The sequence below is a fragment of the Lynx canadensis genome, chromosome A1 (assembly GCF_007474595.2).
Source record: "Lynx canadensis isolate LIC74 chromosome A1, mLynCan4.pri.v2, whole genome shotgun sequence".
NCBI classification, from domain to species: Eukaryota; Metazoa; Chordata; class Mammalia; order Carnivora; family Felidae; genus Lynx; species Lynx canadensis.
In genome coordinates, this window is record NC_044303.2 from 190615000 (window position 1) to 190641928 (window position 26929).

Below are 26929 nucleotides of genomic sequence, written 5' to 3' on the forward strand. Positions count from 1 at the left end.
AATGAATGTCCCGTGGAGCCTAATGTCATTCCTGGGGGAGCACACAGCTCTCCCAGCAGTGGAGAAGTTGATGATATTCTGAAGTTTTAACCCAGGGAAAGCCAAATAAGAGAGCACAGAGAACTCAGGGAGAATAATATTTCACACACCTGTATGCTAGAAAAAAGAATGACAACACCATTCTGCTCTGTGCATTTGTTTTCTAGGCCTGGTCTCAGGACATAGAAAGCAAGCACAGGGAAATGAAGAATGCTGCTGGGCATCACATAGCAAGCTCATCACAGTGTAAATGACATTAAGTGCTTACTGTCCAGGCCAAGCATTTTCTGTCACCAATGCTATGAGGTGGGTGCTATCATTCCTATTTAGAGATCAGGAAATTGAGGCTCAGAAGTAACTAGTATAAGAGCCTAGGACAGCAAGCTCCTCCGAGGATTGGCTATATTCTGGAAATTAACACATTATCAAGTTGAAAGGAAATTCTAAAAGATGGACAGACAGCCTGCCAAACCTTTCTGCTTGTGCTCCTTTTCAGGTCTCTGGAGAAAGACTATAAGCCTTCACGTAATCTTTATTTTTCTGTAGCTTTAGCACATCCATAGTTTAGCCTTGACAAGAGTTTCTTTAATAAGATGAATTTACGGTCAAGACCAGAGAAAACATTCTTCCCAAGTGTTGGAGACAATTGGAAGGATAGGGACAGCAGATGTTCTAATGCATACTGAAGAGCTGGGAAAGACCACTAAGTCACTCCATCTGTTTTTTAACAAGACTATTGGATCAATAACCCTTCCAGGGCCAAACGTGCTGGTCGATGAAATACTTCCTGGGGCTCACTTGACAGCCACTATTCCCAGAGCCACAGTGGACCTACTGCCCTGGGGGGCTCACCACCTTTATCTTCTTTGGAAGCCATGAAACCCTGTGTGCACGTCCACTTCCAGCTAAAGAACTGTATGAATCAGAAGGCACTAGAGATGCCTGAAGCAGATAACCAAACCACATTTTAACTCAGCTCTCTGGTTTGTGGTCAGTTTCCTGGTCAATGCCTGAGAAATTTAGTATTTTTGAGGTATAACTGGCTAATAATAAACTTGAGAGTCAGTCAGATCTAGATAATTTCCCAAATTTGCCATTGATTAGCAGAGAGATATTGGCAAGTTACTTTTAGTTCCCTCACATACAGAAGAGGGATAAAATCTTTCGCTCATGGTGGTTGTATTCGAATAAAGTATTGCATGTATGTTTAGTACAGGGCTGAAATGCTTAAAAAATGACAGTATTTCTTTATTGCCTGACCTGTCCTCTGCCCCTTCACATAGCATGACTGAGTGAAATGTGGTGCAAGCTGCCATAGTGCAAAAAGGCATGAGATAAAGCTTTTTATTATAATCTTATCTGTAGTTATTCATTTGGAGGACTTATCTATTTATTATTTCACATTCTGTATTCCTCTTCACTATAGGCTGCTGAGAAACTATTTCTTGAGGTAGAGGGGAGAAGGTCTTTGGAAGGCCTTGACTGACTACCACTGCCCACCCACCCCATCTGCCCCCAGAGTCCAGCCTATAACAACAGACTTTTCTGTGTTTATTATAAATTTTCCTTTGACTCAGGAGCAAATTTGCTTGGTCTTGGGATGGAGACTCAATTCTGGTCATGGAATCACGAGACAGCTGCAACCTTTCTTACAAGCGGGCTCTCAGGCATCAACACTGGGTAGAACAGAATTGTTTCCAAAAGTGAGACAAGTGCTGAGAAATAGGGGCCTCAAGACAGTTTCCCTGGGGTAATCCTTAGCCAGCAGCTGGGAAGAGTCTGGGTGGGGTTGACCACACTCTGAAAAGAGACAAGGAAACCCATGACGTGAGAACAGTGATAGAGTCCCTGAAACAGTGGACGCTGGGCAATGTCTCCGTTTGCTACTCCTCTCCAAGCACATTCACTGGCTGGTTGCCATCAGTCAGGTTGTCTAGGCTTCAAATTAGGCACATTCGATATTGGGAAGAAACGTTTATATTGCCACTTGGGTTGATCATAGCTTGTTTCTCCTTGATTATCTCTGTTCAGACTGGAGCATTTAACAATGAATTGTAGCAGTGACTGGAGATCCGGAGACTCAAGTCCTTCTAGGGCCTCTGGTTAAGCAGTTCTCTTTAACCCACTGCCACCTAGTGGCAACTGAACAGACTGAAAAGTGCTTCACTTCTGCTCAGAGAAGAATGTGGTTGGGCAATAAACTTTTTTGTCCTTGCCACTAGAATCCGGGAAGCTTAGGGAAAGATAATAGATATATCTCAATTCACTGGCCTCCATCCCCCTGCTAATATGTAACAGTCACTGTACATTTTAAATGTACAGACCAGCTGACTCCTCTGCCTTTATTTTGATTAATGATGATATTATTGCTTAATCAGAAGTTTCTGAGATACAAAACAAATAAGCAAGGGGTTGAACTGGAGCATAGTTCACCTTTTCCACCACTGAAGTGTTTAGAAATTTCTTGCATGTTGGCTAAACCCAGCTCAATACATTCTTTGAAAGTGGGGAATCGGGTCTTAACAGTTAACTTGAGGTTTCCCTCTGTAAGCATCCGTGTGATTTTTTGTCTGTCTCTCTTACAGGCGACTCAGTTCTGAAGCAAACAGAGCTCAAGTAATCAATGTCACAAATCTTTGGGCAGTTCAACTTCCTGTACATGCACAGAGGGAAGCTGGTGGCAAATTCAAATATTTCTGGAACCATGTAAGGATCAATTAATCAAATGTGGTAAAACCCAAGGGAGCAGAGTGAGGGGTGATCTCAGCAGATCATGAAGAGAGGGGGTAATGCCAGTGAGCTATTAGGTAGAATAAATTCACAGGGAAATTACCAGTGCTTGGGGCTTAGAAGAGACAATTCACAATGTGGGCCAAGTTCCTTTTCTAAGCATAAACTTCTAATAAACATGGAAGACCAAAGCCACCTCAGGATAGTTGATGTAGATATGTGTGCTTTGGTGAAGAAAAGGCACAAGGTTACAACAATGAGATGGCTTGGGATGCTTTCACTTTCTAGGTCAGTATCGTCACCTGGTAATAGACTCCCCTGCCTTCTCCCCTCCGCTGCCCCTCAAAATCAGCAGAGACAAAGCAGTCAGTACATTAACACAATCATATTTATTACAGTTTCCAGACTCCCATGTGACACATACCTACAGCAGAACACTGCAAACTGACGTTACTAGCAGCAATCCTCCATAAACATGAAGAATTTAGGTGAACTTCACAATTAAGAGTAATTTCAAGACAAGATGAGAAGTTATGGTTTTTCTTTTAGCAGCTTATATATGAATAGTGAAACTATAAATACAGAGGGTCACCAGGTTTAGCCTTGCCTAAAAAACACATTAATAAGTCACGGTGCAGAGGGATATCCCCAGGGTTGCCAAACAGAAGGCTAATGTCTTTAGATGTCAGTATGAAATAAGCAGATCACTTTTCAAGACATTGCTTGCTATCTGTGTTAGTGTCAGGACAACAGAAAAAGAACTGGACAGCTGCCCTAGAACCTAGCTCACACATAATTCAGCCAGATAATCATTTAAATAATATCCCCTAAAATTGTTTAGACATTTTTCCCCCACAGCTCTAAAAACATAACATCAGACATAACATCAGACATTTGCTCCAAAGGAGTAAAAATCAAAAGCAATTGCAATGTATTGGGAATAGCTTTTATAGCTTTCCTGAGGGACAGTTGCCATCTTTTCAGAGAGTGTTTTTAAAGCAACACTAACTCTGGTAGCTTATCAAACTACTTTTTATTCTAAATAAATAAAAGACCAACTGAAGGTCTCAGGTGTACTTATTTCTTTTCCCCTACATCTCTGAACCATGCAAAGCCATTCCTTGACAGATAGCTTTCATTTTTATTAGAGGGGCACAAGAGAACTTACAAACATTTGAAAAATACTCAAAACACTGAAAGTAAAAAAGGCGCAACCCTTCCTCAGAGCCCAGGAAACTGTGACAGGCATCCCAAAGGCTTATATAAAATCCATCAACTCAATTTGCCAGAAAGTAGTGACAGACCACCCACCTTTGCAACATAAGCCCAGATAAGATTTTCTTCCTTTATAATCACTAAGAAAAGCCTTCTGGGAGTTACTGCCCAGGAAAACATAGGCTGATGAACAGAAGCTACTGGAAAGGGATTGACTGTATTCTATATCTGGCACAGGAAAAGAAAAATTAAAACAGTTGCTAAACCATTATATTTATGCCATGATACTCTTACGTGAACCTTGGACTTCCCACAGCGACTATTTCATTCATAAAAAATACATAAAAGATGGGAAAGTTTTGGGGCAGCACCAGTGACAGACAGCTGTCTTTGAATAATTTTAATTATTCCTAAAGGCAAAAATTAGAGAAAATTTACAGAATCAATTCTATTTCATGATTTTGCCCATGTCAGCAGCTATGAGGATAGTGCAAAAAGAAATCCAAAAAACTCCTCTGCATCAAGTTAGGTTTCTGTTTTTCTCTCAAGGGGTAAAGTGGTATAACTAGATTTCTGTGAGGCTTCTGAGGAGTAAAGAGAGCCCATAGTTCATGTCTTCACAACCTCTTAAGGTACTCCTGGACTTTTTACCACAAGGATAAATCAAGTCCCTTCTGATCCAGTAACAGCTCAAACCAAGGATTCTGATGCACCTAGACTTTAATGCTAATGGTTACTAGGCTTTCTAACTTGATATGCACCATGCACAGACAGCAAGGTACCAAATGGTCTAAAGCCATCTGTCTTAGACACTGCTAACACTGGCTAACCATCACACAAATGACCCACCATCATAAGATAGTCTCTGAAATGAAGCATAAACGCTTCCCAAGTACTAGCACCAACAACCTAAAATGCACGTTCTACTGGTTGTAGAACCACAGAATCACCTCTATGTATGAAGAACAGCACATGAAATCATTCTGGGTGTGAAACCCATGTTCCATTGCTTGATGCCTTGTTATCTAACAAATCTGGTGCTCTGGAGAAGAGGTGTGTCCCATGAACTGTCTTTGGAACGGATTCCCATGTCTAGAGATTACTTTGAAGAACCTAAGTTGGATGTTCAAAAATAAGTACTATTCCTACCAACTGTCCTAAGCCCAAATCCTTGGAGAATACTAGAAACCAGATTTTGCTGCATTTCTGCAACATAGGGACCCCTCAGGTAAGCTCGTGGGGGCCTCCAGAACTCTACCATTCTGGCTGTTACTTTCTCTTTTTCTTTCTTTCTCCTGAGGAAGACTTCAGTTATTTTCATAGCAACTTATTATAATGTCCTAGATGATGACATATTTTGAGCAGCACATACATTCTTAGGACCAATTTTTTTTTCCTTTTGAAATATTTCTACAATAATAAAGAAGAGGCAGTAATTAAAAAAAAATGACTTCCCTATAAAACACTGGCATGCTTTATACAATACAGCACATTTACTAAATGCGAATCACTGTCCAAAACTGAACCGATAAATGGGGGCCAATGGGCACATTAGACTGATCACATGGATTTAAAATTATTTTCAGAGCCAGAATTATTATATTGGACAGAAAAGCAGTAAACCAATCCTTATCTGGATATATGAAAATTATATACAAACATGAAAACTCAGCATGTGTTTAAAACAAATCACGTTAGATTTAGTCAGGCACTAGAATGAATGCAAAGTGATATATTCCTTTTGATACCAAACTTTTACTTTACTGGGAAAACCTGGTATCTATTGCAGCTTCTAGCTGAGGACAGAAGGGTAGACAGATGAGGACATCTAACAGGAGAGACTGGTAAAGATGCAGAGGCAGGGGTGCCTGATGATTAAACAAGATAACTATTAATTGGGGAACTGAGATTTTATTAGACATACTATTTAGAAGATAATTTAGATTAGCAGATTCCAAAGACAATTGCTTGACTTTGTAACATGGAACCTCTCTAAATGCTTACTGCATCTGATCTGGCTCTAAAGAGTATATTTAAAATGCATCTTAAAATAAAAACAAGTAAACGAAACGAAGCATCTTCCACAGATTCCCCTTTGGGGATGTGTCATTTTTAGATGTGCATCTCCCTTTGGTACTATCACATAAACCTCTTGAAAAGTTCAGGGGAATTTTTTCTGATGATCAGAAAAGGATTGGGGCTGGCATTTGTGGGGGAAGCAGCAAAGAAATGTTACTCTTCTTTTACTGAGGATATTCTTCTGAGAACTTCCATTGTCCTTTAGGAGAAAGGAATGGAATATGGAAAATAGTTCCTGAAGATATCACTGCCTTCTGATGACAAGTTCAAAATTACAACAGCCACAGAGATGACTTTCTTATGTAGCACCTACCTTGCTCATAAGACATAGAACTCTTATCGAGCTATGAAATATAGTTAGTAAAAATTACTCATGGCACTTAAACATGTTTAGAGACTTTAAAATGCCTTCCTAAAATTCTCTGTCTCAGTGCCCCGGTGAGGTAGGTGTCTGATGGGAAAAACTGAGGCACAGAGGGGTTAAGTCTGCTCTCCTTTCATTGGCCCAGTGGCCCAGCTAGCAGAAGGACCAGGTGCCCTAACTCCCTAAACATTATTCACCCTGCTTCTCAGAAGGCTTATCTAAGTTACACAAAAAATGCAGCAGGGAATTTTTTTTCAAGCATTTTAACTAGTTAGCTACTTCTTATTCTCACTTTGAATGTAAGTTATATAAAATAAAACCAAATATAAACTAACAAAACAAAAAATCAATATTGCCTAACAGTCTGCGTCAAGATGTAGCCTATTCTGTACTGGTGATTGAAAAAGCATATAATATGATTCAAGTAGAAGTATTAGAGAGTACTACAGTGTTCCCATTACTCAAGCCAGGCAGTAAGTAAAGTGTTCCTTATAGATGCCACCCACTGTACTTTGTAAGAACCTCGTTGGCGTGACTTGAGGAAATAAAACTATCACTCCTACTTCGTGGAAAAACCATTCTGAAAGTTAGTCTACACGGGCCAGCCCTCCCCAAAAAGGAAGCTCCCAACCATGTGATGCATATGTATTACTGAGTCCATGCAGAACTCTTTGAAGCCAGATATGTAGGTCACAATCTCCTGCCATAAAGCTCACAGGACAGTTCACACTACATACAGAAGGGCAATACAGTGGGTACATGCACTACACCATGCCACACAAGTGAGAGAAAAGGCCAAGAAGCCACCTCATGAGCATCATATAGTCCCATGTGGCATGCCATTCTCAGAAGCTACCTCTGGTAAGTGGGGAAGACTGATGAATTCCCATATCCCTTTACATACTAAGGAGAGGGATAACAACAGAGTATTCATTGTTGGCTGCTCTAAGCATACCAACTATCCAAAGTTTACATAAGTTAGTGGCTATCTTTCTTAGTTTTGCAGATATTCAAAGGTAATAAATTACATTTCTTGATAAAGAGAGAGAATGGTGTAGAGCAAAATTCAAAGGTCAGTTACAAGTTGTGGATGCACGGCTACAGGGCAATTTATGTTACTATTCTTAGAATCAAATTCATGAGTACTCAGGGCACTAGCTTTTAGAAATGAGAGCATTTTTTGAGGTGTTTTTTTATTCCCATCCTTATAGTGTCTGTGGGATGAATTTAATTCATACCATGACTCCTAATTCAAATGGAAGATCTGATATTTGGTTTCAGTGTCTAAAGTCAACCATGACACCAAACTGGATGCATATTTCCTCTGTACAGCTTTTGCCTTGATATTAACGCAAACCCCCACCTTCCTAAGGCCTGTGTCCGCTTGAGGGAGCTCATCTTCCAGAGGGCCCAAGCCTGGCTCTATGCTCTGCACATGCAGGACCAGAGGGAATCATTCCAACTCAGAGTTTCACTGGGATACTAGGATACAGCATAGCAGCGGTTCATGCATTTTATTTCTAAGAACCAAAGCTCAAGAGATGCCGAGCTGGTCACTGTGCAAGATGAACCAGCAGGACATTCTCGCCTCGAATGAAAATCTGATTTATGTGTCGAGTGAATACCTGCTGGTAATCCACTTTGGGCTTTCGCTTTTTCTTACGGGGCTGACCCCTGGAAAGGGTGGTAGCCCTGGAAAAGGTACCTCCTGCACTTGACCCTTCTGTCCGTGTAGTCCTCCCTGACATCTCTGACCTGGACTCCTCCCTTGCAGATGCCTGCAGGGAAGAAGGGACGGAGCGGGAACGCCTGCGTGAGCCCCGGTCAGTGTCTCCTCTTCCCCACACCGAAGCTACCTTCCAAGTGGATGTCTGGGAGTATCTGGACAGAGTGGAATCTTCAACTGCAGACTTGGAATCTGCGTCCTTTTTGGAGGAATCCTGAAGTTTTAGGCGATCAAATAGCTAGAAGGAAAGTAATGATAAATATCAGCCTTCTCTTTAGCCGTCAACATCCTTCTTTGAATATACAGAAAAAACACCATATTCATGAATTAGGTTTTATGGACTTCTCACTTTGTAATTTTTAAAAAGCAGTGAGTTTTTCTGTGTTTAGCCATAATTCGGGTAAATCAATAAATACGTCAAGAGAAAAGGCACCTGCTTTTTTTCTGGTATAAAATGGAAAGACTTTTAAGGCTTATAAGAGGTAACTTGCTGCTCAAATAACGTGCAGGCCAGAAGCACAGACTCATTTGTGATTAGCTGAATGCGTGAGAAGAGACTAATGAAGACCCTGGTCCGGGCATACAGAGTGGACAGCAACTGAGCTCTCTCCCCAAGAAAACCTGGTCACCGGGCTCAGTGATCTCAATGTCTAAGATTGAAAGCATGCTGGGTACTCAGGAAGCCAGGGTAAACTGCCTACCCTAGTAAGAGTCAATGAAGAATCCCGTTCATACGCTTTGCCTAGAACAGGTTTTCGGTAGGTCTCATCCACATCGGTAAGTGCCTAGAGAAACAGCCCAAAGGGAAAAAAAGATAAGGCAGAATTAAAAATATTATTTTTACAGCTTCTAGAAAAAACATTTTAAAAAGGAGAATAAACATTGGGGTGCCTGGGTGGCTCAGTCAGTTGAGCGTCCGACTTTGGCTCAGGTCATGATCTCGCCGTTTGTGAGTTTGAAGCCTGCATTGGGCTCTGTGCTGACAGCTCAGAGCCTGGAGCCTGCTTCAGATTCTGTGGCCCCTCCCATGCTCATGCTCTGTCTCTCTTTGTCTCTCAATAATAAATAAACGTTAAGAAGAAAAAATTAAAAAAAAAATCCTCCTACGGGTGGAACATAAGTTTTAAAAAAATAAATAAAAAGGAGAATAAACATCTAACTTAGCAGAACTAAACTTAACAAGTGACTGAACTCTTGGGCAGGAGAAAACGGTAATACCTGGAGCCCTCCGAGTAAGATTTCCAAGCTGCTACCACCATATAAGATAGGTTTCTTCTATGGTAAGGGGCCTTTACAAATGCATGGTAGAGGTTTTTAAATTTCAGTGTGCATATGTATCTAAGAGGCTTATTAAAATATAAATCCAAGGCCACGTCCTAGATATTCTGATTTAGTAGGTCTGGGATGAAGCCAAGGAATTTTCTGTTTTAACCAGAAATTCCATGATTCTGATGTAGGATGCCCTTAGATCATACTTTGAGAAACACTATTCTACTGCTTCTTTTCCCTCATCAGATTTAGGTCTTACGACCTAATGATATATACCAATGAACAGGTATTAACCATTGGTATATACCAATGAACAGGTATATACCATTGGTATATAATACCAATGAACAGGTATTAACCAGGGTTCCATACAGAACTGTTGGGGAATTCCTGTCTTTGAGAGATGGACCTCAGAGGACAGCTATGTAGGGCCAAATGAGCTCAGGTATGAGAATTCAGTTTGAAAAGTGTGACTCACCCTACAAATATAAGCTGACGGTATTATTATCATGCCTGTCATCAAAGATGTTCTCTTAAAAACTTTTCCTTCAAAGGTGAAATTATAATAGTAAAGTAGTTTTTCCTACATTTTAGAGATAAGAAAAGTGGCCTCAGAGAAACCATCTTGCTCAGAGTCACAGAGCTACCAAGTGGTAAAGCTAGGATTCAAATCCAGGTCTTCTGATTCCACAGTGGTTGAAAAGATGGTGTTAGGAGCCAGAAAGACCTGGGACAATGTTCTAGTACTTCCACTTACTAACAGTGTGATCTGGGCCAATCATTCAATATCTCTAGCCTCAATTTCTTCATTTGTAAAATGGAACAGTAACAGACCTTGTTCACTGAGATACTATATTATAAATCCTTAGTATACTGTACAGCAAATAGGAAGTACTTAATAAATAGTCAGCAACTATTATACTCATCCAGGAGAATGCATGGAGGAAGATAAAACACAGGAAAAAGAAAAGTTAGAGGTAGAAGACCATATGAAAAGCCTGGTGGTTCCTATTTTAATTGCTTGTCTCATAGTATAACTGTGCCATAATCTATCTCTTCCCTCCTACGAATGTCTGGTAAACAGCCTCTAGGAGTGTGGGGGCGCATGTACTCCATAAGGAAACACCATGCAAAGTGCCTTGCTTATTAGTATGTCTGCTTCCCCTCTATCTTTATCTATCTTCCCAATATAAAGTGAAAGTTCCTTTCTGAAATTTCTGTACCTAGCACTGTGGTAAAGTACCAGCCAAAGTGGAAAATCAATAAATATTTTGAAATGAATGAAAGAATGGTTAGTAGGAAATTGACATAGAATTACTAAACAGATAAAATAAATCCTTATTCCTTAAGCACAAATGACATTTGGGACCAGAGAATGGTTTGCTGCTGGGGGGCTATTTTTTGTATTGTAGGATGTGCTGCACCACCTCTGGATGCTACCCATTAGATACCAGTGATACTCCATGCCATGGTTGTGACAATTAAAAAAACGTACCCAGACAGTGCCAAATGTCCCTAGGAGGGAAAGAAGGGCAAAACTACCCTGCTCGAGGGGCGCCTCGGTGGCTCAGTCGGTTAAGCATCTGACTTCGGCTCAGGTCACGATCTCATGGTTTGTGGGTTTGAGCCCTGTGTCGGGCTCTGCTGTCAGCACAGAGCCCACTTCAGGTCTCTGTACCCCTCTCTCTGCCCCTCCCCCACTCACACTATCTCTCTCTCAAAAATAAATAAGCATTAAAAAAAATTTTTTTTAATTGCCTTGGCTGAAAGCCAATGCCTTAAAGAAAAGGAAGCAGTAAAAAGAACTTTTTTTATTGTTGATCAAGAGAATGCAAAAATTCTAGTTCTTCTAGGAAGTCATTTTATAGGTTTTCCTAAATAAAATTACTCAGATCATTTAGACATATAAAAGATTTAATCCTTAGGAGCTCTCCAGCCCTTTGAGAAAGGCTTAATTACCATATTCCAGAACTTGTCAAATGCGACGAGGAAGCCTGTACAGACGCCACGAAGACCCTTGAAAGTACGAATGTGAACGTTCACCTTCACCCCCTCCCGGATACAACGATGGAGCTCACCCAGAGGGCTGCCTTCGTGCACTGAAACAAGACAAGAGCAGATAGCATAATGTAAACATCTGCCTTCATTCTCAGAATTAGCAACCAAGACCAGCCAACCATCTCCAGCAACACCAGGCAACATGGTGCAGTGGCAACCTCACTATGGAAATGAGAAGGCCCAATGGGCAGCATGGTTAGTATGGGCAACACACTGAAGTAAGACAAGATTCCACCAGGATGAGGATAAAACATACATATGGCTGTCACCCGAATGTTTCACTAATTGTATATCCCATGTTCTATGATGTCATTGATTCTAAGATGCACCATTATTTAAAAACATTGGGGGGGGGACCCACATTAAATGTACACATCAGCAGCAAAATTCTTCTCAGTTCTGTGCCTGGTTAAGACAACTTTTTAAAAGATAATTCTCATGAACCACATATCCAGCTTGACTCTTCAAAAAACCAAAAATCTTGTTCATATGTTTAAAGGAAACAAACCATGTAACACATCTGCCCTTAAACACGTGCAGTCCTCTAATGAGAGAATGGACTTTTGGCCCCCATCTGAGATACTCCATGGACAAGCTCTCTGGAGCCACTAGTGTTCCAATGGACACCATCTTTACACTAGACGGAAGAGACCTGGTTTCAGTCCAAGCCTGTTGACAGAAAGGCACCTGCTGGGCATTAGGCTCGTAGGACATTGCAGATAAGTATCACGTAAAAAGAGAATGACGATTCATGGGAAGAATGCTGGACTATAAATTGCAGCCTTTTTGATGATGGATTCTCTTTCTCAGGGCTTGTGAAGAGGGATGAATTTTATTTTTATTACTTCATGTTAACTTAGCCTTCACAATATGATGGCTATACGATATATATAAAACCTCCCAAAAGAAAACCACATGTCCAATCACACACTTACACTCACACTCACACATAGTCTTTGTCTTTCCCTCCCAAGTTTGCAAGGCATAATTCTTTGGAGATTGATTCTTGCCATCAATAGTAAACACAAAATCTCTGTTTTGTTTCTAGTAGTATGAAAGAGAACAAGAGTCCTGCCCTTCAGTTTGGATAACTAAGCTGGTTACTCCCGACCTCTTTATCCCTCACTCATGGGTCAGCTTATACATCATGGCAGTGATAAATTAATAAAAGAAAATACTCTTAAGAAAGTGACCTAGCCAATGAGAAGTAGGAGCTTATGTCAGATTGAAGATTCAGCAAGAAGGCACAGTTGAAGGCAATGTGGCAGAGACAGAGGCTCTGGAAAGGAATGTGAGAGTTTTGGTCTGGCCTCATCATCTACCTTACCTGTAGCAATATTTTAAAATTCCTTGAATGTTTGAGTAACTTCTTCTCTACAAGTCTGACTTTCCTCATTTGTAAAATGAGGTTAGACTAGTTAACTTCTAGATTCATTTGAGAATAAGTCTCTATAATTCAATATTTTAGAAACCTGGATTAGTTTCTTTGCCTATACACATTCACTGCTTCCCCCGTCCCCATATGTGTTTCCACAAACAGTGGAAAGACCACTCTTTTCCTAACTTGTAAAAAAATAGAGAGGTATGACTTTTACCCCTGAACCCCCACATAAGAGAAAAAAGACAAGCACATATCTTAACAACAGTTTCTTATTTTTTTTTTATTTTTTAAAAAAAAAATTTTTTTTTCAACATTTATTTATTTTTGGGACAGAGAGAGACAGAGCATGAATGGGCGAGGGGCAGAGAGAGAGGGAGACACAGAATCGGAAACAGGCTCCAGGCTCTGAGCCATCAGCCCAGAGCCTGACGCGGGGCTCGAACTCACGGACCGCGAGATCGTGACCTGGCTGAAGTCGGATGCTTAACCGACTGCGCCACCCAGGCGCCCCATCTTAACAACAGTTTCTTATTCTAGCTAAACAAATGACAAACTCAGGTCTTTCAACTCTCATATCTGTACTCTTCCCTTGATTTTTTTTCTTCCAAAGATTTATTAATAAGGTATAATTCCAGGGAGCACTTCACTCCTGTGTGATCAAAAATACATTACTAGCACCACCTATCAGAGCAAACTACCAAGGCAAAAATTCTGAATCGGAACGCACACTCTGAATCTCTTTCCAGCAGTCTCTCTAACAAACTCCAAATATGAACCAAGCTTCTAAAATTTAATACAACAAAAAGATATATATGCCTTATCTTTGAAGTTATTCTTCCAGATCTCCTTCTCCACTGCTACTATTCTTAGGCCTCAACCTTCTAAGTCCCAGTCATTTTTTTTAAGTTTTTTTTTTTTTTTTTTTAATGTTTACTTATTTTTGAGAGAGAGACAGTGAGAGCTAGGGAGAGGCAGAGAGAGAGAGAGAGGGAGACATAAAATCCGAAGCAGGCTCCAGGCTCTGAGCTGTCAGCCCAGAGCCCGACAAGGGGCTCGAACCCACAAGCTGTGAGATCATGACTTGAGGTGAAGTCGGACGCTTAACCGACTGAGTCACCCAGGCGCCCCTAAATCCCAGTCATTTTAAACTCTATTCTTCTCCCTACTTGTGGCCACACTAGGCTCAGACAATGGATTCTCAATAAGTATGACCTGTCCTTTCCTTTCTTTTCCCACAACAATACAGCCCAGAGTCTTATGGGATGGTTGGTTCACTACAACAGCCTCCGAGGTCCCCTCACTCCCATCCTCCCTAGCCATCATCATCACCAATTACTGAGCACTTCCCATGAGCCAGGCCCTGGGGTAAGGTTAACTTTATGTATGTTATTTAATCCTCACAACTTTAACACGCAGGCACTATTATTTTGCCCTACTTTCTAGATGAGAAAAACGAGGCTCAGAAATGTTCATTTGAATTAGTTTTTCAAGGTTACTTACATAGTAAACAGCTGAGTCAACACCCAATTCAGGTAGGTTATACATACATCCTGCCCTGGAGCTTTTAATTATGGAGCCTAAAACAATAATAACCACCACAACAACCTACAACAATCACAGGGACATTTAACAATCACTGAGAATTTCCCCATGTACTACTGTGGTAAACGCTTTGAATGGATTAGCTAACCGAGGCCCCAAAGAGTTTAAGTGACTTGCCTCCATAAAACAGCGAGAAAGTGGAGGAGCTAGTGTTCATGTTCAAAACTAAAAAAGCCAGCAGTCGAACCCCTGCATCTGTGGTCTATACACCGTCCCCCACCAAATACATTTTACTACTAGAAATTAAACTATGAGAAACATTGCCCTAAAAGTGTTTACTTAAGAATATACACCATGGTCCCCACTATCTATCATAACAAAGTCAGAGAGAAACCCTTTGGTCTTCAAAATGTTTTAATACATCCTTCTCTGGACCCAGATTCCGTTCTCATTGTTCTAGACACACACCGTCTGCCTCACTTATGTGGTACTCTCCACCCACCAAAAGAAGTAAGCAGAGAAACATAAGAATGTACTCCCCTGTTCCCTCACTTGAGATTAGCATGATGGCCCTGGCACATAGGCCCTGGAGTTGGACAAACCGAGTTGCAAGCTAACTAGCTATGTAATCTTGGGCAAGCAGTGATGCTCAACAAGCCTCACTTAAAAAGTAGTTATCTAAGGGTAAAGTAAGATACGAAGCATCTACAGGGCTTCGCAAACTGCACAGCACTCACCCACTAAATAACTGTAGCCATAATTAGCAACAATAAAATTATCTCCTGACTTAAAAAGGGACTGTTTGGGATGATGGATTTGTTCTGTATCCTTATTGTGATGGTGACTTCATGACTACACATTTGTCAAAACTCACTTTAAAATGGTGAATTTTGCCGCATACAAATTATACTTCAATAGCCTAACTTTTAAATAATTACTGTCATCCCTAACCATGCCCTTCTTTAAATTAACTTCAAGACCTGAAGACAACCTTTTATAGGAACTCTGTCTGAATAAACTTAATCTTACCCACGCTTCTGTACTTTTCTTGCTTTCTGAAGCTCATCAGTTCTTTGTCACGTCTACCCATCTCTATCATGTACACCCAACCGTTTCCAGTGGAGTGATAAAAATTTTCAGTGCCTACGGCACATTCTGAGATCTTGATTACAGGCACATATTTAATTGTGGAAAGCCAACAAAGCTGGTTTTCATGCTCTGTCATACTAATATAACAGAGTACTCCGTAGGTAAAGCCAAAACCACTTGCCATACAGAAGTATGTCTTTTCTTTGACAATATCAGTAGCAAAGCCACAACTGGCAAAACGGAAATAAATGTTACAATCTGAGAGTTGGAGAGCATTTCAAAGATCTGATAGTGGCAAAACAAGGTCCCCAGCTACTCTTATTTTAGCTACATGCACACTCTGTCTTTGTGTTATGGTTGGGGAAGCAGGCTGGGATGCACCCTGGCTTGGCCAAGAATGCTCTAGCACTGTCACAGTAAACGATCTGACCAAGACCCAGCTAACAGCACACAGCTTTTCAGGATGTTTCTCTCTTTACAAACACATTTCTAGGAATGAAACAACTCGCTTAACACAACCTTCCACTCCAAAGCCAGTGATTTAAAAATGTTACAATTTAGCTATCAGGATACAGATGCTTTGAATGGCTAACTAGGTCATTGTCTTCCCTGGCAGATGTGAGAACTGCTTGCCAGATGACAGAAGACATAACCCTGGCTTGTTTTCATTCCACTGGTGGAAGACCTAACTCACACATTAGCAGCCTTGCTGTTTACAGATCTCCAAGGATCTATTAGGCTCCAAGAGATTCCCTTGTGCCATTCACACCTTCAGAACTTAAAATAACTTGCGCATATGGTAACAGGAGCCTGACAGACCCAGTCCTGCACCCATCCTGGCAGGGTGGCGGTGAAACAGTGTCTGTATTTTAGTGGCACTGGTGCCTGCTGCATTCCAGCACTTGTGACTTGGGAACGCGAACATACGTGTTTCAAGACCGCACAGCCCTTCTCCTACGACCCGAGGAGGAATGTCACTTAGTGTGCAGGGGTTATGAAATTATGTCCCCTGTTCTAACTGCAGGGACAGATCTCCTCACACTCCATCCCGTCATCGCCAGTCCCGCTAACCACTCTCCTTTCCTTAAAATTGGCTGTGCCCCTCCCCTCTGGCTGTGGCGTGCAGCTCCTCCCGGTGATGTCCGCTTTCCAGGCCCCACCACCTTTCCAGACGCCCATCACCCTCGTGGTCGTAGCCCCTCGTTGCGGGCTCCGCATCACCTCTGCAGCCACTTGCATGGACCCCGTTAGAGCCCCTCCTTGTTACCTCTACAGCCTTCCCACTCTGCCCCCACCGCTCTCCCTCACCCGTCGGTACTCCAGAAGACCTTCCTTCCCCACGCCCCCCCTTCCCCACATTATTCAAGGAGAACCTCCTCACGGCCGCGGACGATCTCTGCAACCTTCATCAAGACCCTCTCCCTCAGGCGCGCAGACCCGCACCAAGCCCCTAGCACCCTGCAAACGCCCCCTCGGCCGCCACCTTCCGGGCAGCGGGCCTGGCCCTCGGCCCCCGCCCCGCCCGCGCCCGCCGGACTCACAGGGCATTCGCGTGAGCACGTTGCGCGGCGCCTTCCTGCTCCGACCCGGACCCCGTCGGCGTGCCCCGGCGGCCCCGTCCCCTTCCTCCTTGGCCACCATGAGGCGACGGAGGCGCTGGATGCGCTCCGGGTCTGGGGCCGGGGCGTCCAGGCGGCGACGGGTTCTAGCCGAGGGCCCGGCAGAGGCGGCGGGCACCCCTGAGCTCGCGGCCGCGCCCCGCGCCCGCCCGCGCCCGCCGCCCCGGACCCCGGTCCTCAGGAAGCTCTCGTACTCGGCCAGGTTGTTGAAGCAGGGCGCGTTTGGGTAGGGTATGGGCGGCAGGCGGGGCGCGTACAGGGCCAGCAGCGGGTCGAAGCTGTCAGAGCTGACATCCAGCCGCGGGCTGGGCGGGCGCGCGGGGCTCCCGGCGCGAGCCGACCTCGCCCCCCGCTCCCGCTCCTCCATGTTTGAAAGGCCCGCAAGCCGAGGCCGATGGGAAGAAGGAGCGGGGCCGCCAGAGGGCGGCACTGCGCAGCCGCGGCTTGGGGTTGCACTGCGCCGGCGCGGCCACCGGGAGGCAGCATCTGTCCGCTCTCGGCGCCGAGCAGCCGGCCTCCGCCTGGGCGCTCGGGTAACAGGTTCATCTGCTTGAATGCAGTGTTTCCCCATTTATATCATTATCACTTAGGATGTTTGTCAATACTCCAGATTCCCCGGGGGTGGATCCTGGAACCAGCATTTTAACAAGCTTCGCTAGGCGTTTGTCTGCTCTCTGGAACTGTAGTATACTCGTAGCTTGAGCTGGTGGGAAGAGGCTGGAAGAGGGCAATCAGAGTCCCGTTTTGCATGCTAAATTTTACTGGGGGCTAGCCTACCTGGACTCAAATTATTTAGCTTCTTTGGGTCTTTACATTCTCACCTGAAATGTAATAGAAATAGTACCTAACCCACAGAATTGTCCTAAGAATGAAGAGATACTGCATAGAGAGCTTATAAATGCTTTATCCTAGCTGGTACTGGTTAAGTGGACAACGAAGCTGTGAAGGATGGATGGATCCCGGTCCTCCATTTCCTAAACCCTATGCAAAAAGTAATTTACACTAACACCTGAGAGACCTTAGTATTAAAGAAAATTCATTACATCATAGATTTTCTAAGCATCCCTTAGGCAAGTGGAGGAAACCAGGATCCAGCTCTTGGAGGAAAGGAAGATGGAAGATTTCCAAGACCCAGTTGTACTTATTTTATTACTTTTAATTTACATCCAAGTTGGTTAACATATAGTGTAATAATGATTTCAGGAATAGAATTTAGTGAGTCATGACTTATGTATAACACCCAGTGCTCATCCCAACAAGTGTCCTCCTTCATGCCCCTTGCCCATTTAGCCCATCCCCCACCCAAAACCCCTCCAGCAACCTTCAGTTTTTATAGCTTCTGTTCAGCAAAAACATTTTTGCTTTTTGCTATTAGATGATAGTCTAGGGGCGCCTGGGTGGCTCAGTGGGTTAAGTGTCAAATCTTGATTTCCACTCAGGTCATGATCTCACAGTGAGACCAAGTCCTGCTGTTAGCACAGACCCTGCTTGGGATTTTCTCTCTACACCTCCCCCACTCATGCTTGCTCTTTCAAAATATTTAAAAAATAAAATAAAGTGATAGTCTACACAGAAGGCCAGGTATTACTCTCTCATCCAGCACAGCCAAGGTGTTTCCAGTTACCTACAAGCCACGCAAATCACTTTCCTAATTGCCACTTCCCTACCAAACTATCAACTAGTGTTAATTCTATACTAGTTCTTTTTGTGTATGTCTTAACGTTTCTTTAAGCTATGCAAAGCCCAAGAGAATGCATTCTTTACCTTAGAGAACACAATGAAAATTAACATACGACTGTGAAATATATGCTGGAACAAATACGTGTGGCAACAAAGAAACACCATCGCTACAGGTTAAGTTATGGCAAGAGTATGAAACATACATACCTTTGCTCAAAACTTCTGAGAACAAAAAACAAAGCTGTAAACTGCTGCTAATTCAACAAATGCTTGTCCCTCTATCTTAGGACAAAATTGAGCCTTTGTATCACATAGCACCCACAGAAAGCACATTTCTTTGGGTGGTTTTGTCCTGAAAGTTTGTACTTTAATGTCCACTTATCACGTACCATTGTTACATTCGCCAGTCCAGAGCTACATTACCTTATTGCCTGACTTGACCTATCACAGGATACCGAGGGCCTTACAGCCCAAAGTGCCACAGATCACCCACCATAGGCATCAGAGGCCTTTGGGGTTAAAAATCAGATAAGCAAACCTCAAATCTTCATCGGGGCATGCTGGAAGAGGAATGTAAAACAAGCATTCCAAGTAAATTTTTGTATGTAGAAGTCTGTGAACCACCGCGGTGATGAAGGTATGTTTATCCTGGCTTATGTAAAGACATATATACAAAAGTTGGATTCATACACTGTATCTGTATGAGAAAAATACGTGGAAACGTAGGCCAAGGGAGTTGAAACCTTTATTTTCTCAGAGATTTTTATCAATTACCAAACATGCACCATATTTCTTCCTGTGCAGTGAGTACATGAAGGGAAAAAAATGATTCCAACAGATGGAGTATCAATTAGCGGAGGATGAGACCAGCCGTTGCCTTCAAAAATACATTTTCTTCGTGGCTGTGAAGTCTGCGATGCAAGACCAGGCACTAAAATGTAGACTGCCTCTTAATTCCTACTAGAGCCAAATAATTTTCCTCTGAAATATGAAACCAGGACAGCAGGCAATGGGAGTTCTCTCACCACCTACCCCCACTTGAGGGGGACCCCTCGCTAGTGGTGGTTCTCGAAATTACTGCTGCTGTCCTCCGCTCTTCCTCCCCCATCTGCAGCTGGAACTGACCCATCTGCAGCTGGAACTATTAGGTGTCCTCTGACACCTGCCACTTGTGACCCCAAGGGAAGTGCTAATTCAAATGCCAGTGTTCTGATTACATAGAGGCTACCTGAGAATCCTTTTCAGGAATCCAATAGGAAGGGGACTTTTAAAACTGAAGTATCTAGAAAAAATGGAGTAAATGCTTCTCCCTTCTTGTTCATTCATTCTCACACATTTTCTTTCTTTCATATATACACATAATTCCTTTTCTTTTTAGAAAGAGGTTAAGTGGCCTTGGAAATACCCCTGGCAAGACGACGATCATGCTGACAACTCCACAAAATCAATCTATGGAATATTCATATAAAGACATCCAAACTACTACTTTGTTCAGCCAAAGGTGCCAACTTGGTAACTGGCACAAAGCGCTCATTCTCCCTGGAATTCCTGAATTCAGAGGCATCTGCAGCCATCAACCCATTACTTATCTCCAGGTCAAAGTACACGGGTAAGAAAGGTGGCTTTAAAGGTCAATGGGTTCTGTAGTTAAGAACAGGTGGCTGAGAGTAAAGTTTGGGTTCATCATCTACCATAGGTGGAAAGAGCTGGACACGTTTTTATAAGATTTATGCCACAATGTAAAAATGATTCATTCTGCAAAGCATAAAGTAGTTCTTGCTTTATAAAAATAGGACCACAATTTTTTTTTTTTTTAAATGCACTTCTACAGAAGGAACCATGTTCCAATACTGCAAAAAAAAATGTTCTACTTAAAGCAGAACAAGATAACCACCCCCATACACCCCTTCTTTTCCTGGTCCCTTTCCAGTCAGTCATGTTATTCCTGGCACACTGTTCTTGGTAGTAAGGATCCTAGGGCCACCTGCTGCCAGGAAACTTAGGGGTCTTGCATGGTTAAGCATGCCAGGACTGAAAAGCAAAGGATCAGCTGTCTTCATCTAGGATCTCTGGATGTTCCTTCCAGAAAGCATCCCCAATAATATCGCAATATAAAGGCACTGGCTTAATCCTGGTCCGAGTCACCGCCATCTTTTTTCCTTCTATTTCTGCTGGCAGCTTGACTTCTTTTGTTGTGACTTCACCCACCTACAGACAAAAGTTAACATATTAACACTGTTAACTGGGTTTGGGAGAGTAGAGGGGGATATGCAGGAAGTTGACTTATTTTATATACTTCCAACAAACATTTTTCAGGTAGATATACAAATACATATCTCAACATACATGAATTTGTTTAAAAACTTTTAAAAAGTTGCTATATTCTGAAAGAAGGTCTTAGGAACAAAGGAGTAATTCCATGTTCCTTATTAACAATAAATATAGAATTAAAGGTTTTTTTGTTTGTTTTTTTGCTTCTCTCATCTGCATGAAGAAGTATCCAAGTCTGTGCTAAAGAGCAAATTTTAAAATACTAATAAGCTGAAGCTGCCAGTGGGGAGGACTAATTCTTAAGGTGCCCCTTAACACCCGAAAACATTCATTAAAAAAAACAACTAAATGAAGGAAATAAATTTAGAGAAATCATTATGCTCAGAAGCTGGCACAGAGAGAAAATATTGGTAAAATTAAGAATCTAGGTAAAGGTACAGAATATTAAAGTATGAATATCTAGGGAATCTCAAGAACATTCTCCAAGTGGTAGAATGCTCATATACAGTGTTTCCCTATGCCTCATATTATAGTTGTCATGGGACGGGGGGACCACTTAATGATATTATCCAGTGTGGAAGAAAGTATTTTTTAAATGTTATATGAATGCAAAAATCCTTCTGTCTGCAGTGTACTCTGTTATGGGGTTTTATTTGATTTGGAGAGCTTATGACACAGGAAAATAAATGAACTAATTCTAAAATCTGTGATTCTGCTTATAAAGAGAAATTCCAGACAACAAAGATCACTAACAAACTGACAAAATTAGTAGCACTGACTGACAAAAAAAAGCATCCAAAATAATATATAGTATCTCATTTAAAAAAGATCTAATTCATGTTAATCAATGGAGTCACATCTTTATACATGTGGTAAGGGACACAAAGTTTGGGATGGGCACAGGCTCTCTTCTTTCTGACCTCCATTTTAATTTGGACACAACAGCATTACCTTCTGCCATATCAACACAGTCCCTTTCCTATACATCAGTGGCTCATTATTGTAGTTGATGTTGAATTCAGAAAACAAAATCTCATTCTTGTCTGCTGCAAGAGTTCCCTGAGAAAATAAAAAAAGATATAAAAAGATTTTTATGTCTGCTCTCTGCCCTCACCCTACCTATCCATTCCACCCTCTATCTAAATTTCCACAAACAAAAAAGTGGAAGGGTTTTACCAAATATCTTATAGATACTAATGAATTTCAATTGTAAGAGCAGTTTAAATCTTATTTAGATGTCTAAATTCATAAAACTGTCTTCCGTAGCAAACAATTGGCTTCAAAAGTCACAACTGGGATGGGGTGACAGGAAAGAGTACTATTCTGTACTACGTAATGTATGTTATCTTATTTGACCCTCATTACCATCTCCATTTTAGAGAGAACTCTGAAGTTTAGAAAGATTATATAAATTGCCTAAGGCCAAAACCTGCTTTTATTCTTGTAAGAATCAAAATCTAAACTCAGCTCTTCCAAACTCGGGATAGATCTACCAATATGCCAATTATTATTGCTATCTCTAAATCTTCACTATTACTGTTAATGACAAACATGTATTGTGTAATTATAATGTGCCAGGCATTATATTAAGAGCCATAACAACACATCACCTCATTTCAGTTAGTCATCCCATAAGTAGCACTGGTCATCTAATGATGAACGCCAGTGTTTATTATGTTTTATGTGCTTCATGCCATTTAATTCTCACAATAAACCTATGCAGTGGGAACTGTTACTTTTTACATTTTACCTATAAAGAACTAAGGCAGAGAGGATAAAATTAAATAGAAGTCCCCGAGTACAATTATTTGACTTCCAAAGCCTATACTGTTAACAATACACGCACCCAGAAGGGAATGACAATGATAAAGACGCCAAGTGGGACTAATGAAAAAGAGCATGTGCCCTGTCTAAAGAAGGCAACCAATATGCAGCCCCAGCCACGCACTACCACGTGGGAATGTAGAGCCAGTGTCGCCAATTCCATTTTCTAGCTGAGGACACTAAGACTCAGGGAGAAGCAGTAACTCATCTGGGGTCACAGAATAAGCAGGTAGCAGAGCTGCTACTAGTAAGATCTTTATATCCTTTCAAACCAAAGCAGTGAGAGCTTTAAAAGAATACAAAATGGCATGGGAGAGTGTACAGAAAACCAACCCCAGGTGAGTATTAATGCACTTAAGACCTTATACCTGTAATCTCTCTTGGGCTTGTACTGGTGTTAGTCCAGACTGTTGTACAAGTGCCCAGAAAACTGTATTATAAAGATTATTGACGTGACCTGTGAGGAGAAAAGAGTAGCACTTTTTATACAGATATGATCTTTATGCAATACTCGTGTTTCAAAGAACATTAGAACTCCACCTCTCTGGGGCGCCTGTGTGATTCAGTCAGTTAAGCGTCTGACTTCGGCTCAGGTCTCACAGCTTGTGAGTTCGAGCCCCACATTGGGCTCTGTGCTGACAGCTCGGAGACTGGAGCCTGCTTCAGATTCTGTGTCTCCTTTTCTCTCTCTGCCCCTCCCCAACTCTCTCTCTGTCTCAAAAAATAAACATTAAAAAAAAAAATTAAAAAAAAAAAAAAAAAGAACTCCACCTCTCTCCTCGAAAGGAGAGAGATCTGGGAGACATTTAGTGATTTACCCAGAACCATACACTGGGAAGATGGGGGGGAAGTGGTCAAGTATAAACAAACTTATTACCTAAAAGTTTTATTCTCTCATTTCACTTATGCTGTGTATAAACTGGTTAACTTACACATTAAACTTGGGAATACTTTCAAAGTTATTTTAGATTAATCCTAGCTCTTTTCTAGTTTTTCTGGGAAAATCAAGATACACCAAATAAGTAAGTCACACAAACATGTCATCATAGTTGTGTAAGGCAGGAGTCACAATTCAAACACCCTCTAAGGCCACCATGAACATAAATGCATAAAGCAGAGTAGGTGACCCATGGGGAACAAGAGAGAATGGTACAGTTTATGGCACATTGGCTTGTGTGTGTGTGTGTGTGTATATATATATGTAAAGGCAGCAGTCACTACATAGATAATATCTAATACTAAGTGGGAATGTAGACCTAGTATTACCAGGTCTCCTGATTTTTCCCAAAAAAACTGGAAATCGGAAACATTTACATGAATCTCCCAAATTTTTCAATTGTTTTCAACTAATTAAAAAAATACAAAATACTGCATTCTAAACAAAATACACATGTGCCAAACCTGTATCAAATCACCACCTCTAATATATGGAACTGGTGGTTTAACTACATCTGTTTATTTGGTTTCACTTACAATCTGCTTGCCGCCAACTGAGGTAGTCCTTTAAGGTCTGGTTGTTAGGATACACTATGACTCTTCCATCAAAGCCTGGGGGATACAGAAGGGGCTGGTCCTCAAAGTAATCTCGCCAATAAAACACATAGCTGGAGGCAAACTGGGAAGCCACATGGGTCATGAACTTACTTGCAGAAGTAAGGCACATTGGGTGGAGCAAGAAAAAAGAAAATACATGATATTAATTCAAAACCATGATAGAGCCTGTGTGTGCAACAGAGTGATTATACAAAGTGTCCAACAAGCCAAGAGATAAAATGTGCTGGACCAAGAAAAACTAAGCAGCCCGCCTCTCTCTCCAGTCCAATAATAACTTACTAATACTGAATTTTTGTACGTAGGATGTCATGTGAATTTATGGTTCAAGAGGGTTTTTGTGTGTGTGTTTTTTTTAGCCTTGGAAGGAAGAGAACCATTGTTTTTAAAAAGGCAATTCATATATGCTTTGTTTTCTGTGAGAGTTTTGATATATTGCCAAATGAAATATCAAATTTGTCTATTTTGAGATCCTTGTTAATTAAAAATTTAAGCAATATTGTAAAGCACATATAGGCTGTTCTTGGCTAAAGCCAACCTAGGAATTATTAATATTATTATATTCTAACGGTGTCTGTTTCTAGTCTTAATGTTCAGTGCCAGATCTATGTAGAAGCTAAGGTGATGAGGAATGAAGCAGAAAGAATCAGATAAAGAGGCTTATGTAATGCTCACATAAAAGATAAAAGTACAGGGGCGCCTGGGTGGCTCAGTCAGTTAAGCGTCCGACCTCAGCTCCGGTCACGATCTCGCGGTGCGTGAGTTCGAGCCCCATGTCGGGCTCTGGGCTGATGGCTCAGAGCCTGGAGCCTGCTTCGGATTCTGTGTCTCCCTCTCTCTCTGACCCTCCCCCGTTCATGCTCTGTCTCTCTCTGTCTCAAAAATAAATAAACGTTAAAAAAAAAAATTAAAAAAAAAAAAGATAAAAGTACAACAGTCTAAACAGGAAATATACATTCTGCAGTTGGAATATTCCATCTGCAGTCTGCAAGGCACCAATTAAAAAAAGCAAAAACCAAATGCTGACAGGAAACATTCTCAAGGAGCTAGGACATGGAATTACCTGGCTCTTCTTTTAAACCAATTGCTTTTCCGCTTGAACACAAAGCTGTACTCATCACTCTGTCCATATGCAATCACAATATCCTCCAGTTCTGTCATTACAGTCTGGGCACATTTGGTCATCAGATGGAGAGCACGGCTGTCATTAGGTTTTGCAAAGTTGTGCTTCTCAGCAAACCTTTATGGAAGGAAAAGGGCATGAACGGAAGAGAGCTTACAACCTGACTTATTTAAGAAGTCTACTTTGTTCTCGCTCTGACCAACTGAGAAAAAGGGTCATAATTGCTAAGTCTCCATTCCCTGTTCTGCGAAACGGAGATAAAGTATACTTACTTCACAGGACTGTTGTGAAGATTAGAGGGAGGTAACAAATATACTATGCCTGGCTCCTTGGAAATGCTCAACAAGTGATAAGAACCATTATTAAAATAATACTTTTAAGAATTAAATTCCCATCCTTCTGTTACATTTCTTTTTTATTTTTCCTCCCGCGTATGGCTAGTTACTGATAATCAAAGAACATACTATAAAGTATTGCCCACAGCAAGACCTAAAAAGGTCTCTAGACAGTCTGCCTTCAAATATAACTAACTAAACAGCCGGGCAACTGGCTGAAGAGCTGAAATGCTGCACCGGGGACTGACTTTTTCCACCAGGGCCTTGCTAACAGGTCTCAGCTCAAGGGCGCCGCAGGCCAGCTGCTCATCACAAGAGCACTCGGCCTCAGTTTAACTACTCAGACCACGCCTTCAAGCACCTGGTAGCTAGCGCGTAGGGTGAGGCTCAATCCCGCGCGCTCATTGGTTGTCGCGTTACCCGGTAACCAAGAGCTGCCGCCACAATTGGCGTTCCATTCCCCGGAAGCCCTGGGGCACCTTGCTGCCTCAAACCAAACTCCGCTCACCGATGGAAATTCCTGCCGTCCAGCCGCACCACCACCCAACAGTGGGCCAGGCAGGTGTCGTCAGCCTCGAAGTTCCGCACGTACTCGAACTTGCTCTTTGCCATGGCCGCCCCCAATTTCAAGCACCGTCTCAGAGTAACGGAAGTGACGGCCCAGCAGTCGCGAACTTTCACATTGCATGCGGCCCACATTCGCCCCGCGGAAGGTGAAGGACCAAGAAAGCCTCGCCCCGGAAGTTCCTGTGTCTCTTAGTGGCCGCTCTAGCTGTAGTGGAGGTCCTCATCTCTCTCGCCTCTCCTTGTAGTTCTTAATCCACTTCCGGGCGTGTAAGAAGCGTTCCATTGTACCTTTCGTACTACACACGGTTGTCAGATTTTTCTCCTCCGTCATGCAGCAAGTCATTCTCACGAAGTGAGATTTTGTAAAAATTTTCTTTCTGACCAAGTTTGAAGGTTTAGTTGTGATTTTCTTTCTAAATAGCATTTATTAACTTGCAGAAAATATGGGATATACCGGAAAATATAAG

The 26929-nt window shown here is 42.0% G+C and overlaps 2 protein-coding genes across 4 annotated transcripts; both read right to left on the minus strand.

The window, feature by feature from the left end:
• Positions 1 to 3135: 3135 nt before the first annotated feature.
• On the minus strand, positions 3136 to 17478 carry LSM11 (LSM11, U7 small nuclear RNA associated). Its single transcript, XM_030328434.2, has 4 exons — positions 17034 to 17478; positions 11382 to 11521; positions 8855 to 8938; positions 3136 to 8391 (listed from the first exon to the last, which is right to left on the minus strand). The coding sequence occupies exons 1-4, from the start codon at positions 17476 to 17478 to the stop codon at positions 7981 to 7983; spliced, it is 1080 nt and encodes a 359-aa protein (XP_030184294.1). The 3' UTR covers positions 3136 to 7980.
• A 2040-nt stretch (positions 17479 to 19518) lies between these two features.
• Positions 19519 to 26628, minus strand: THG1L (tRNA-histidine guanylyltransferase 1 like). 3 transcript variants are annotated; one of them, XM_030328440.1, is made up of 6 exons: positions 26404 to 26628; positions 25501 to 25677; positions 24360 to 24529; positions 23255 to 23343; positions 22014 to 22121; positions 19519 to 20999 (listed from the first exon to the last, which is right to left on the minus strand). In XM_030328440.1, exons 1-6 carry the CDS (start codon positions 26592 to 26594, stop codon positions 20838 to 20840), a joined length of 897 nt encoding a protein of 298 aa, XP_030184300.1. In that variant the 5' UTR covers positions 26595 to 26628; the 3' UTR covers positions 19519 to 20837. The 3 variants fall into 3 exon arrangements, with proteins under 3 accessions (XP_030184300.1, XP_030184301.1, XP_030184302.1); XM_030328441.1 differs by lacking the exon at positions 26404 to 26628 and having other exon boundaries at positions 24360 to 24525; positions 25501 to 25578; XM_030328442.1 differs by lacking the exon at positions 26404 to 26628 and having other exon boundaries at positions 24360 to 24434; positions 25501 to 25567.
• Between the last annotated feature and the right edge of the window lie 301 nt (positions 26629 to 26929).